Source organism: Megalobrama amblycephala, linkage group LG12 (assembly GCF_018812025.1).
Source record: "Megalobrama amblycephala isolate DHTTF-2021 linkage group LG12, ASM1881202v1, whole genome shotgun sequence".
NCBI classification, from domain to species: domain Eukaryota; kingdom Metazoa; phylum Chordata; class Actinopteri; order Cypriniformes; family Xenocyprididae; genus Megalobrama; species Megalobrama amblycephala.
The window spans coordinates 31090636-31104253 of record NC_063055.1 but is presented as its reverse complement, the minus strand read 5'-3'; the positions used below and the strand labels follow the sequence as shown (position 1 = coordinate 31104253).

The 13618-nt window shown below is 43.7% G+C and overlaps 1 protein-coding gene across 1 annotated transcript in view; it reads right to left on the bottom strand.

Annotated features, from left to right (window-relative positions):
- Positions 1–13618, bottom strand: part of LOC125280209 (membrane-associated guanylate kinase, WW and PDZ domain-containing protein 1) — a 113892-nt gene that overhangs the window by 68542 nt on the left and 31732 nt on the right. The window contains 1 exon segment of the mRNA XM_048210572.1: positions 10365–10481. Coding sequence (XP_048066529.1) covers positions 10365–10481 — 117 coding nt within the window.

The following is a 13618-nucleotide window of genomic DNA, read 5'->3' as shown; positions in this document are numbered from 1 at the left end:
AATTGAGTGAGAAAGACTGAAATCTCTGAAACAGTTTATCAAGATTCTGGTCCAAGAATATGTTTCAAATCAAACAATAAAATTTGACAAGATTTTAAGATCTGCACAATTCTAGGATAAATTGAGAATTAAAAAAAAAAATGTTAATTGCTGCAGTCTATTTAAAAATGTTTAATTAATTTGAGTAAATTATTTTTTAAAAAATGGGGTTGAATGAATGATTCAATGACTCATTCATAAATACTTCACATGTTTCATTACTTTATGAATGAATGATTCAGTGACAAATGCATTTTTTAACAGTCACTTGTCGCCATGTAGTGATAATGTAATCGAAAGAATTGTTATTTGAAGTGCCTAGTTTCATTCAAAAGGTGATTTGCTTTTTGATTGCTACTGTGGACATCAGTGTTTATATCCAAACTATAAACTTTTATCCCAGAACGTCTGTGATAATTTGGATTATTGTTACACAGAAATAACAACACTGTGAAGCTGTTTCATACATGACAACTGCTCTCTGTGGGTCAGCGGCAGTGTGAACGCAGATTTGAACGTTCCGGTGTGATTTTATCAAAGGTTTAATAGGCACAGGCTAATCATTGTTATTTAGGAATAAGATCGTGTGGGTGTTTTAATGGAGATCGCAACTTTTCAACGGTTAATTGTGTAGTGCTACGAGCTTCATATTAAACATGTTTGCTTCTTTAGCTCAAATCACACTATAAACCTTTTTAGGGTTATCTAGTTTTTTTTATGGTGCATTATAGAATAAACTCTGTAAAACTCAATCAAAAAGGTGATTGGCTCTTTTAAATGAAAGGCGGGACTTGTACCTATAATTTCTCCCATTTATTTGCAACACAATTTCATGGCAATTCGTAACTATTTTGCCTTCGCCAAATTGGTGGCTAATTCGTATGAATTTGTACAATTTCATTCATATGTTTTCATACACTCTGCACATTGCAGAGTGACTGTTAGCTTTGTGGGTGAGGTTAGGAGTGGACATCCATGCTTTTTTTTTTAAATATTGTATGTTTTCATATGATTCATGCCATACAAATTCATGCAAAATCGCCATCTCATAATATCTTGTGAGATTGCGTTGTTATTTCCTATGAGTGGTCTATTTCCCCCTCCTTGTACCATCTCTGGTAATCATTCCACTATAAAAACTAGCAGAACTTCATCTACTTAACAAAAGCTTATGATTTTGATGGAGGTTAATCCAAATCTATGTCTTATCACTGCACAAAGATTAAAATGGGAAAGAAATTACTCAACATATAATTAGGATTTTAAAGCTCAGGATAAAGGGCACAGAAAAATGAAAGCAACAGGGAGTTGAGCGGAAAAGAGGGTGTGAAAGAGAGACGACTGATAGAATAAGAGCGTGAAACGCAAAGTGAAAAGCATGGAAATGTTATGAAGGCCATATTCAACAGTTCTCTCTCACAGAGCATGGAGATATGCCTCAAAAATCACTGTCCATATTAAAGGATTATATAAAGTATAAAACCTGTATAAGATCCTTCAAACATTTCTTGACATTCCGAAGGAAAAATAACAGCATGTTGGGTTTGGAGTGACAAGATGGTTTCATGTAAATAATGACAGAAATGTTTTTTTGTTTTTTTTTTCTGCAACAATTGCATTGATAACTATCTTTCACCTTCCCCCTTCTCTGTCTCTCTTTCGTTATTTTGCCTCCTTCCTTTCTTGTCGCAAGTGAAACCAGTTGGAGCTGTCAACACCTGCTTTCTATTAAATGGATCACACGCCAATTAACACTTCATCAGAAAAACTGCAGTACCTTGAGCTTGATCAGCCTGTGTGCAAGATGTTAAGTGCTGTTCCATGACATAACAAGCTCATTTTCTAGTAGTTTATTAGGTTGTTTAAACTTATGTGCATGTGTGGTTAATCATGAAAAAATACATATAAAATCTCTGACAGCAATGAAGTTAAAGGGAGACTTTTTTTCATTAATTTTATCTTATATACTTACTGTATATAAATAGTTTCTAGGTGATATATACATAGAGAATATAAATGGTGTATTATTTGTTTCTATTTTTATTTGTCCTATAAGGGCAGCTTAAACAGCTGAGTCAAATTTGAAACCATACAGGCACTATCAAAACACTACTCTGTTTGTATGAGCATTTAAATACAGCAACAGCTAAACCACTAATGTGAGTTTGGGATGGAGCTATCTGTTTGTCTGACCAAAGACAAAAGTGGGGGAGTGTTTGGGAAACCTGTTTGGAAAACGTCTCGGGTTACGAGTGTAACCCCTGTTCCCTGAGTAAGGGAACGAGACGCTACGTCAATGACGTGATGGGAACCTTCTGCATTTTGTGTTCGTGAAGCACCTCTGTATCCAACCAATGAGAAGACGTGACGTCAGAGGCGGGTGACGTCACGGACCAGGAAACTATAAAGCATACCCAGAAAGCAGAGAACGCCAGCTTCTGGAATATGTCTGAAGCAAGCGCTCCAGGTATGAAGGAGGTACGGCAACGCGACGTAGCGTCTCGTTCCCTTACTCAGGGAACAGGGGTTACACTCGTAACCCGAGACGTTCCCTTTCGTGGGAACTATCGACGCTACGTCAATGACGTGATGGGAACGCTGTCCCAACTACGCCGTATCTTCAAGTGCCTGGCTGCTATCTTGCAAGACCAAGGAACCTGGAGTAGAACTTATATTAAGATTATAAAATCTGATGAAAAGTGTGCTGGGATGACCATCCAGCTGCACCACATATGTCGTCCAGAGACACTCCTGACAAAAGAGCTTTAGAAGCGGCCATACCTCTTGTAGAATGAGCTCTAACAGCTAAGGGACATGGCTGTCCCACTGCTTTATATGCGAGTGAGATGGCCTCGACCACCCACTTGCTCATCCTCTGCTTGGATGCTGGGCCCCCCCTTCTAGGGGACCCGTAACATACAAATAATTGATCTGTTTTTCTCCACAGGGCAGCTCTGTGGGTGTAGGCATCCAGCGCCCTCACAGGGCAAAGCAGATTACGTTTTTCCTGATCCTGATTTTCAAATGGAGGAGGGCAGAAAGCCTCCAGTACAATGGGACCTGGGACTCTAGTGGGGACCTTTGGCACGTAGCCCGGTCTAGTATGTAAGAAAGCCTTGATCATACCAGGCGCAAATTCTAAGCATGATGGAGCAACTGACAGTGCTTGCAAATCACCAATCCTCTTCAAGGAAGAAATTGCCAACAGAAAGACTGTTTTTAGTGTTAGAAATTTATCTGACACTTCTTCTATTGGCTCGAAGGGAGCCTCAGCTAACCCTTGGAGCACAATAGATAAGTCCCAGGTCGGAGTTTTTGTGCGCACCGCAGGCCTCAGCCTCAGTGCACCACGGAGGAAGCGTATGACTAGGGGGTCTCGACCCACCGAGGAGCCCCCTACAGGATTATGATAAGCCGAGATGGCTGCGATATATACCTTCAATGTTGAAGGGGTTAAGCCTTCTGAAAGTTTTTCCTGAAGGAATTGTAGCACACAGCTAATAGGAGAGTGGACGGGGTCCATATTACGCTGGCCACACCATGTGGCGAACAGTTTCCATTTGTACATATACAGCTTCCTCGTGGAGGGAGCTCTGGATTGAAGGATGGTCTCCACAACCTCGGTTGGGAGACCAGATTCTATGAGCCTTGCCCCCTCAGAGGCCAGGCCCATAGCTTCCACATTTCTGGGCGGGGATGGAGAATCGTGCCGCCTGCTTGAGACAGGAGGTCCTGTCTGAGAGGAAGCTCCATTGGAGAGCCGTGAAGGAGAGATATTAGGTCCGCAAACCATATTCTTGTCGGCCAGTAAGGAGCCACCAGTATTATGTCGGCCCTTTCCTGGCGAACCTTGTCCAGAACTCCCGGGAGCAATGAGACTGGGGGGAATGCGTACAGACGTAGCCTCGGCCACGTCTGTAGCATAGCATCCAGCCCTAGGGGTGCTGGGTGCTCCAGAGAGTACCACAGAGGGCACTGAGTTGACTCCTCTGTGGCAAATAGATCGACTTGAGCTCGTCCGTAGACTTTCCATATCAACTCCGCCACCTCGGTGTGGAGTTTCCATTCCCCCGGCCTCGCGCCCTGCCTCGACAGGGCGTCTGCTCCCACATTCAACCGCCCGGGAATATATGCCGCTTTCAGTGAAAGGAGTTTCCCCTGGGCCCACAGGAGGATGCGGCTGACCAAATTGCATAGCAGGCGAGACCGCAAGCCCCCCTGGTGGTTGATATATGAGACCACCGTAGTGTTGTCCGTGCGGACCAACACATGGTGTCCCCTCAGGTCTGGGAGGAAGTGTTTTAGAGCTAGAAACACCGCCATCATCTCCAGCCGATTTATGTGCCAGGAGAGCTGATGGTCCTCCCAGAGACCCTGAGCTGAGCGACCACTCATGATCGCCCCCCAGCCCGTGAGGGAAGCATCTGTCGTTAGCATTACGCGACGACGAGGAGTTCCCAACACGGGTCCTTGGGACAGGAACCAAGGCTTTTTCCACATGACCAGAGCACGAAGGCATCGCCGCGTGACTTTGATCATGCGAAAAGGATTTCCCCTCGGGGAAAACCCCTTGGTCCTGAGCCACCACTGTAAGGGTCTCATGTGCAGAAGGCCAATAGTAATAACGTTGGACGCAGCTGCCATCAGACCCAGCAGTCTCTGAAACTGTTTTACAGTGAGTGACTGGCCTAACTTCACCCCATTCACGGCCCCGAGAATGGCATTCACACGAGCAGGAGTCAATTGCGCCTGCATCGTGGTGGAATCCCAGATTACACCTAGATAATTCGCAACCTGACTCGGGACCAGCACACTCTTTTTGGCATTGAGTCTCAACCCAAGCTTCTTTATGTGTGACAGAACAACATCTCGATGTTGAACTGCTAGTCGCTCTGTTTGAGCTAGTATCAACCAATCGTCGATATAGTTCAGTACGCGGATGCCCTGGAGTCTCAGCGGAGCCAGCGCTGCATCCACGCACTTCGTGAACGTGCGGGGTGATAGAGATAGGCCGAAAGGAAGGACCCTGTATTGGTAAGCTTCGCCCCTGAAAGCGAACCTGAGGAACTTCCTGTGAGAAGGATGGATGGATACATGGAAATAGGCGTCTTTCAGATCTATTGCCACAAACCAGTCCTCGGACCTGATCTGTGGGATAATCTGTTTGAGTGTGAGCATTTTGAACTTCAACTTTTTTACAGATCGATTTAACACACGTAAATCTATGATCGGACGCAACCCTCCATCCTTCTTTGGAACAATGAAGTAGCGGCTGTAAAAGCCTGACATTTTGCTGGGAGGAGGAACCCTCTCTATAGCTCCTTTTTGCAAAAGCGTCGTAACTTCTTGTTCCATCACCAGAGACTGCTCTGGGGCTACCACTGTGTGGAGAACCCCATTGAACTTGGGCGGTCGAGAACCGAACTGAATTCTGTAACCCTGTTGTATCATGAGCAGCACCCATTTTGAAATGTTCGGGAGACGTTTCCATTCTTCCATATATTCTACTAAGGGAACCAGTCTCTCGAGACTGGTCTCTGGTGTTTTTTGAGCACTTGGCTCGTTCATCTGGCGCGGCGCACCGGCAGACAAACGAATCGAGCGCTGACCGATCCCCCTCGGAGGATCGGTGGAGACCGCTGCGCCCTGACGCACGCTGGGTGGCAGGGTTGGCAGGACGGCCCCCTGAGGGCACCGGGGTAGAATGGGCGCCCGAGATGATAATTGAATTACCCCGGAGGGGACTGCCCTCAAAGGTCCCAAATGATTGTCAGGACCTTTTCTTGGAAGCCTTCCGGGAGATAATGACGGTCCTCAGATCCGTCCTACCCCCGGAAGGCTTCGCCTGTGCTGACCGCCCCGGTCCCCAAGCTTTCTGCGGGGGAGCCCGGGTGGCCACACTGGCTTTCTGCTGCGCCCTGTGCGCCGAGGAGCTGGCTATCGGCCGAGACTGCTCCCGCCCAGCAGTCTCGGGGGGATGAGAGCGACGGGGGAGAAGCTTTTGGAACGCCGCTGACTGTTTGCGTGTCTCCTGAAACCTGTCGACGACAGATGTCACTGCGTCGCCGAACAGGCCAGCAGGAGACAGCGGCGCGTCCATCAGGACGTTTTTATCCTTTTCTTTGATTTCGGATAAATTAAGCCATAGATGCCTCTCCGTGGCCACCAGGGCTGCCATAGAGCGGCCGATTGATTTGGCCGTCTCCTTGGTGGCCCGGAGAGCTAGATCTGTTGCTTTTCTAAGTTCATGAATGGCTTCAAATGATGCTTCCCCACTCTCATCTATTTCCCCCAGCAGGTCGGCTTGGTATGCCTGCAAGATAGACATAGTATGCAGGCATGCCGCCGCTTGACCTGCCGCCGAATAAGCCTTGCCCACTAAGCTGGAGGTTGTTTTTAATGGCTTAGTGGGCAACGTCGGGGTCTTAAGGGACGATGCAGACTCGGGAGAGAGATAGCTCGCGAGCGTCTCTTCCACCCGAGGCATCGCCCCATAGCCGTGGTGTTTCAGCCCCATGATGTTACTGTATAATGATGTTTGGGGGCTGTAAACACGGTATTGAACTGGTCTCTTCCACGACCTCGACACCTCGGTGTGGAGGTCGGGAAAGAACGGCAGACCCCGGCGCTGGGGTAGTGACCGCGCTGGAAGAAATCTTTCATCAAGCTTGCTTTTAGGTTGATTTTCCCTTTTTTCTACGGGCCAGTCTATGTTTAACTTTTCAACTGCCCTGGTCACTACCTCCAAAAGCTCCTCGTGCGCTGGAGATGAGGATGGCGGTCCCTCATCTCCTTCTTCGGCACCCTCCACATCAACCTCCTCGGAGGAAGACATGTTGAGTGCCGGTGTCTCTCTCCGGGGGGAAGAAACCGCAGCGCGTGCTTCCGCCACCAGAGGAGAGACACTGGGTTCAGCAGGTAAGGGGAGCGATAGGGCAGGACCCGTCTCTCCCCCCTCTGCTAAATCCATTTGTGAACCCCACGAGTGCAGCCTTCGCTGTGCCTCAGCAGCAGCGGGACCGGACCCGCGGGGAACACTCGCCGCGGCGCCCTCCTCAAAGAGCGCCCGGCGTGAACGCAGCACTCTGAGAGTGAGCCGCTCGCAGTGCACACAGACAGCTCCCTCGAGAGCTGCCTGTGCGTGCTCAACTCCCAGGCATTTTACACACATATCGTGTGTATCCCCGTCCGTAATGAAGCGCGGACAGGGAGGAGCACACTTAGTAAAGTTTCGCTGCTTTTCCGCCATTTATATATATATATTTGTCTTATTTTGTGACTGTGAAACTCTTGTCCTCAGACGAAGAGATGAGTGTATGCAATGTGCAGGGACAAAACAACAGTAAATAAGACAGACAAGATACAGATAGCGCTTGCTGAAGACAACAGAAGCTGGCGTTCTCTGTTTCTGGGTATGCTTTATAGTTTCCTGGTCCGTGACGTCACCCGCCTCTGACGTCACATCTTCTCATTGGTTGGATACAGAGGTGCTTCACGAACACAAAATGCAGAAGGTTCCCATCACGTCATTGACGTAGCGTCGATAGTTCCCACGAAAGGGAACAGTAACTTTTTAAATTCTCTGTGACAACAAGTGACATTTAAAAGTGCAGTAGGAGATCCATTCGAATTGTACTTCATTCTAATTTAACAATCTTGTCGGTTAATAGTTAATGATCAGTAAAAAAATGAAATGAATATCCCTAGTCAGAAACGAAATGCCTATCACAATATCTAAATTTCAGCTCTGGGGGCTTCCTCAGCACTTGATACACAGTGATACGAACAATGCCGCTGGGTTTTCTGTATCAATTTGAGCCCGAGTCCTCATGCTTCTGTAGTACATCAAAGTGGATTTACTTTGGCAGCGCAGAACATGTCGAAACAAAACAACCTCATTTCTTTCTTTAAGGAGACAATAACTCCATTTATCGTTCACTTGATTTTTGAAACAGCTATATTACACACTGCATAAAAGCTAATATTTGATCAAGCATAATAGGGGCATTTATGTTTGAATTGGAATTCAGCATCCTGTTTGCTAATTCAATTCAAAAAGAATTTGAAATCTGAACTGAATTTGAATGTAAAAGGCATTCTCAATGGTCAAATCTGAATGGTTACAGTTGTTCTGATCCAAACCTCTGGTTATGGGTAAAATTTTTCAAAAGCTTCGCCTTGTGTGTGATCTAAATTGTTCAGTACATCTGTTCTCTCTTATGTTGGTTTAAGGTTACACTACTCCTTAAAAGGAAGGTGCTCTCAGTGTCTGCGTGTTTGTAGATGCTCCTAAATTGTTGATGCCTGTTCCCTTGTTAAGTTGGTCATCTTGTGTTGGGTTACACCACCATAAAAAGAAGATGCTGCTCAGTGCGTTTCTGTTTACATGCGTGACCTCTGATACAGCCTCTCTGCGAGCTTGGCAGGAAAGCGTCGAGGTCACATTAAGAGTCCACGAACTAATCCAACTAAATCACACATACATAACAACAGCAGTATGTCTCTGTCCCTTTGACAAAGGAGAGAATATTGGATCCTGCTTACAACCACATCCAGGAGTCATACAAAAACCTTTCATGATCTCACCTCAGGCATTCAGATCACTCCTCTGTGTTGTTAATCTCTGCATATCACCTGCTTCTAAAAGCATGAAAAAAACAGACACAAGTGCTGACATAATATTACCAGAGGGGCTGTTAAGTGTTAATATGTATCAAGCTTCTGGTACAGAAGAGCTACAGGAATACACATCTCTCATTGGCTGAATAGATGATGGGGTTATCTCCAGCACATTAATAGGTTTTACCCAGCCAGAAATCTCAAGGCTTACATCTAACCCACTCTCCTAAGAATTATAAGAAACATCATAATCTTTGGCAGTACCTTTTTTTTTTTTTTTTTTTTGTGCAGTTGTGGCCTAATGGTTAGAGAGTCAGACTAGTGACCACAAAGGTTGTGGGTTCGAGTCTCAGTACCAGCAGGAAATGTAGGTGGTTGGAGTGAATGAACAGCTCTAACCACTCAATGATTGCTGCTAAAACCTAGATCACCTGTCAGACATAACTGTGACAGCAGGTACATTGGCAACATGGTTGTCAAGCATAAATTTGCCAAAACATCTATTAAAGGTGCCCTAGAACTTCTTATTAAAAGATGTAATATAAGTCTAAGGTGTCCCCTGAATGTGTCTGTGAAGTTTCAGCTCAAAATATCCCATAGATTTTTTTTTTTTTTATTCATTTTTTTAATCTGCCTATTTTGGGGCATCATTAACTATGCACCGATATATAGGTTGCAGCCCCTTTAAATCTCCCACTCCCCTCCCCCGGAGCTCGCGCTTGCCTTGAACAGCATAAAAACAGTTCACACAGCTAATATAACCCTCAAAATGGATCTTTACAAGAGTGTTCGTCGTGCATGCTGCATGCATACATCGGAGTATGTGAGTATTTATTTGGATGTATTACATTTGATTCTGAATGAGTTTGAGGCTATGTTGCGTGGCTAAAGGCTAACATTACTACACTGTTGGAGAGATTTATAAAGAATTAAGTTGTGTTTATGCATTATACAGACTGCAAGTGTTTAATAAATGAAAATAGCTACGGCTCTTGTCTCCGTGAATACAGTAAGAAACGATGGTAACTTTAACCACATTTAACAGTACATTAGCAACATGCTAACGAAACATTTAGAAAGACAATTTACAAATATCACTAAAAATATCATGTAATCATGGATCATGTCAGTTAACATTGCTCCATCTGCCATTTTTCGCTATTGTCTTTGCTTGCTTACCTGCATAAAGTCTGATGATTCAGCTGTGCACAGATCCAGACGTTAATACTGCCTGCCCTTGTCTAATGCCTTGAACATGGGCTGGCATATGCAAATATTGGGGGCGTACATATTAATGATCCCGACTGTTACGTAACAGTCGGTGTTATGTTGAGATTCGGCTGTTCTTCGGAGGTCTTTTAAACAAATGAGATTTATATAAGGAGGAGGAAACAATGGTGTTTGAGACTCACTTTTGTTGGTTTTTGTTTTATTAAAAACATTGTTGATGAACATCCAGCAAAAAGAAAACATTCCATGAATTATGTAAAAATAATGTTTTTGTGCTAATGTTTGAGTCCATCATTAAAGACCAGATAACTTTGTACATTCTATGAATGTTTCTGGAAGAACATTTGTTCATGACTTTAAGAATACCTTGGCAGAATGTTAGCCAAAGTTCTGAGAATGTTCATTGTTAGATGGGATATAGGTAGTTTAAGCTCTAAAAGAGCAACTTCTGAATAATATTTTTTGGGGGTACTCACAGGGCACGGCTCTCAAGTAGAGGTTTTCTCGGATCACCTGCTGGAGCTGACTGTCCATTGAACCCGGTGTGAAACATTTGCTCAGGTATAACCTTAGATCCTTGCATAGAGTTGAGCCTAAAAGAAGGACAGATGAGAAATTAGAAAGGGAAAGATGGACAAGCAAACAAACAAACTGAGTCGTTCCGAATTATTTTACCACATACAGTAAGAATATCCCATTAATTAACATTTACAAACGAGTCAATGTGCTTACCCACCTCAAAATCTGCAATTCAAAAATCTGAAGAGCTTGCGAAAATAAACACACACAGATACATTCTGCCTAGTCCCTGAAGGCAGTATTGATTAACCTTTGCAGATATTAGAGGTGTTTCTAATCAATCAAATGAAGCCAGTTCCACCATTCGGCCAGAAAAGAAATGCTACTGAAGACTACAATGAATTCACATTTTTATGGTCAGTATAATGCCATATCACACTATGTAGAAACACATTCGGGTTATAATGAAAAGTGTGTGCAATACAGAGACATTCTCCCACAAACACACACAGCCTTGGATTAACGTGAAAAATGTCACACACGCAGTCTTGGCACGGCTGCCCAGTGCTCCACTCAACATGGCTGATCTCTTTATTTCATCTGCTATGGTTTATGGTCTCTGATGACAGGCCACTTGGCTGTTATAGATGAACAGAGTGCCTCTCGAACCCATCAAAATGACAGACCCACCCCCACTCCACCTCTCCTAGTAATAAAACACAGCTCACAGTTCTCATAAAGGAACATAAGCCCTGCAACCACATGAGCACACACACACACAGTATATAGGTACGAAATGACCACTACGGTACTCTGGTCTGCTGCACTCCTTGAACTCACTCCTTGAATCTACTTAAAGGGTTAGTTCACCCAAAAATGAAAATAATGTCATTTATTACTCACCCTCATGTCGTTCTACACCTGTAAGACCTTCGTTCATCTTCGGAACACAAATTAAGATATTGTTGATGAAATCCGATGGTTCAGTGAGGCCTCCATTGACAGCAAAGCCATTCAAACTCTCAGGGTCCATAAAGGTACTAAAAACATATTTGAAACAGTTCATGTGGGTTCATTGATTCTATCTTAATATTATAAAGTGACAAGAATACTTTTTTTGCACCAAAAAAAAACAAAATAACTTTTCAACAATATCTATATGGCCGATTTCACAACACTGCTTCATGAAGCTTCTGAGCTTTATGAATCTTTTGTTTTGAATCAGTGATTCGGATCTCCTATCAAACGCCTAAACTGCTGAAATCACATGACTTTGGTGCTCCGATTCACTGATTCGATAAAGCTCTGAAGCAGTGTTTTGAAATCGGCCCATATAGATATTGTTGAAAAGTCTTTATTTGTTTTCTTTATGTTGTTTTTTTCCACAAAAAGTATTCTTGTCGCTTTCTAATATTAAGATAGAACCACTGAACTGACATGAACTACTTCAAATAGCCATCGGATTTCATCAACAATATTTTAATTTGTGTTCCGAAGATGAATGAAGGTCTTACAGGTGCAGAACTACATGATGGTGAGTAATAAATGACATTATTTTCATTTTTGGGTGAACTAACCCTTTAATTCAGCCAGATTAAAGCTGATTGCATTAGTTAGGAATCTGCACAAAGTATTACATTTCAGCACATAACTAGTAGCACATTGTTTACGCTAAGAACATGAATGAGGCCACAAATCATACTTTTCTGAGAATTAAGAATGAGAGAATAAATCCCATGGATTTACATTAAAGGTGGGAGCTCTTTTGACTCTGGCCAGTAAGCAACCCCTCAGCAACCACCCTGGGCTGCGTTTCCCAAAAGCATCATAAGTCTAAGTTGATCATAGCTCCATTGGTGGCAATGGAGCTACGATAAACTTAGGCTTACAATGCTTTTGGGAAACACTGCCCAGAGAATCATAGCAACCACCTAGCAACACCCTAGTAACCACATAGCAATGCTCTAAACCAGGGGTGCCCAACCCTGTTCCTGGAGATCTATCTTCCTGCAGAGTTCAGCTCCAACCCTGCTCAACACAACTGTCTGTAATTATCAAGTGCTCCTGAAGATCTTAATTAGCTGAATTGGGGTGTTTTTTCATCAGGGTTGGAGCTAAACTTTGCATGTAGGTAGATCTCCAGGAACAGGGTTGGGCACCCCTGCTCTAAACTACACGGAGAACACCTTAGTGACCACATAACAATTATCTGGAAACTCCAGCAACTACATAGCAACATTAAACACCAATTAGAACACTTCAGCAACTGCATAGCAATCATCTGGTAACTCTCCTGAACACCCTAGCAACGCCATAGCAACCACATGGCAATGCATTAAACACCAGTGAGAACACTTAGCAACTATAGCAAAGGACTGGCAACCTGGTGTTTTAATCCATCTCTTTTATCCACTTTGGACCAATTCTTTTCTGATTTCATAGAGGGGAGGGTCTATAGATGAGTAAATCTATGGATTTTTTTTACATCTTTCGATCAAATGGATGAAATATGCTCGCACAATTTACATATGAACACAAAAGGAGATGACGAATAAAACATATGGAGAAAAAAAACATACTTTCGTTTCTGCTCTGATAGAGCATGTTAAAAATCAGGAATGGTGAGAGAACATTGTGCTTGGTACATTTTCCATCTTCAAACTAAACTTGGGTCTTCAGCTGACAAAGTTTAAATCCCGTGTTGCTAGCGTGCTTCCTATAGTAGGTCAGTAGGTGGAGAGTAGGCGGTATTTGTGGCTGTTCAAATGCATTAGACCACTTGAAGATCTACACTATGAAAGCAATCCAATTTAATGTGTTTTTGACTACCTCTGGAGGTGGTCGAAAGTGGACAAGCTCAAAACGTTTTACACCCAGTTTACACCCGCATTTAGAGTTGTCGACTTGTAATCGGATTACACAGCAACTGCACAGCAATCATAGCAACCATCCAGAACACACTAGCAATGCCCTAGCAACCAATAAGTAAATACTTGTAGCAACCACATAGCAAAGCATTATACACCACTCAGAAGCTAAGCAGCCATATAGCAATGATCTGGCAACCAACCAGAGCGCATCACATATCATGGTGGCATATTTTGCACCGGCCAGCATCACTCAAATTTTAGTATAATAATTGATCATCCTGTAGCAATTCAGTAAATTGCAGAAGTACAAAATCATGAACATGAAACAATGGAAATGAAAC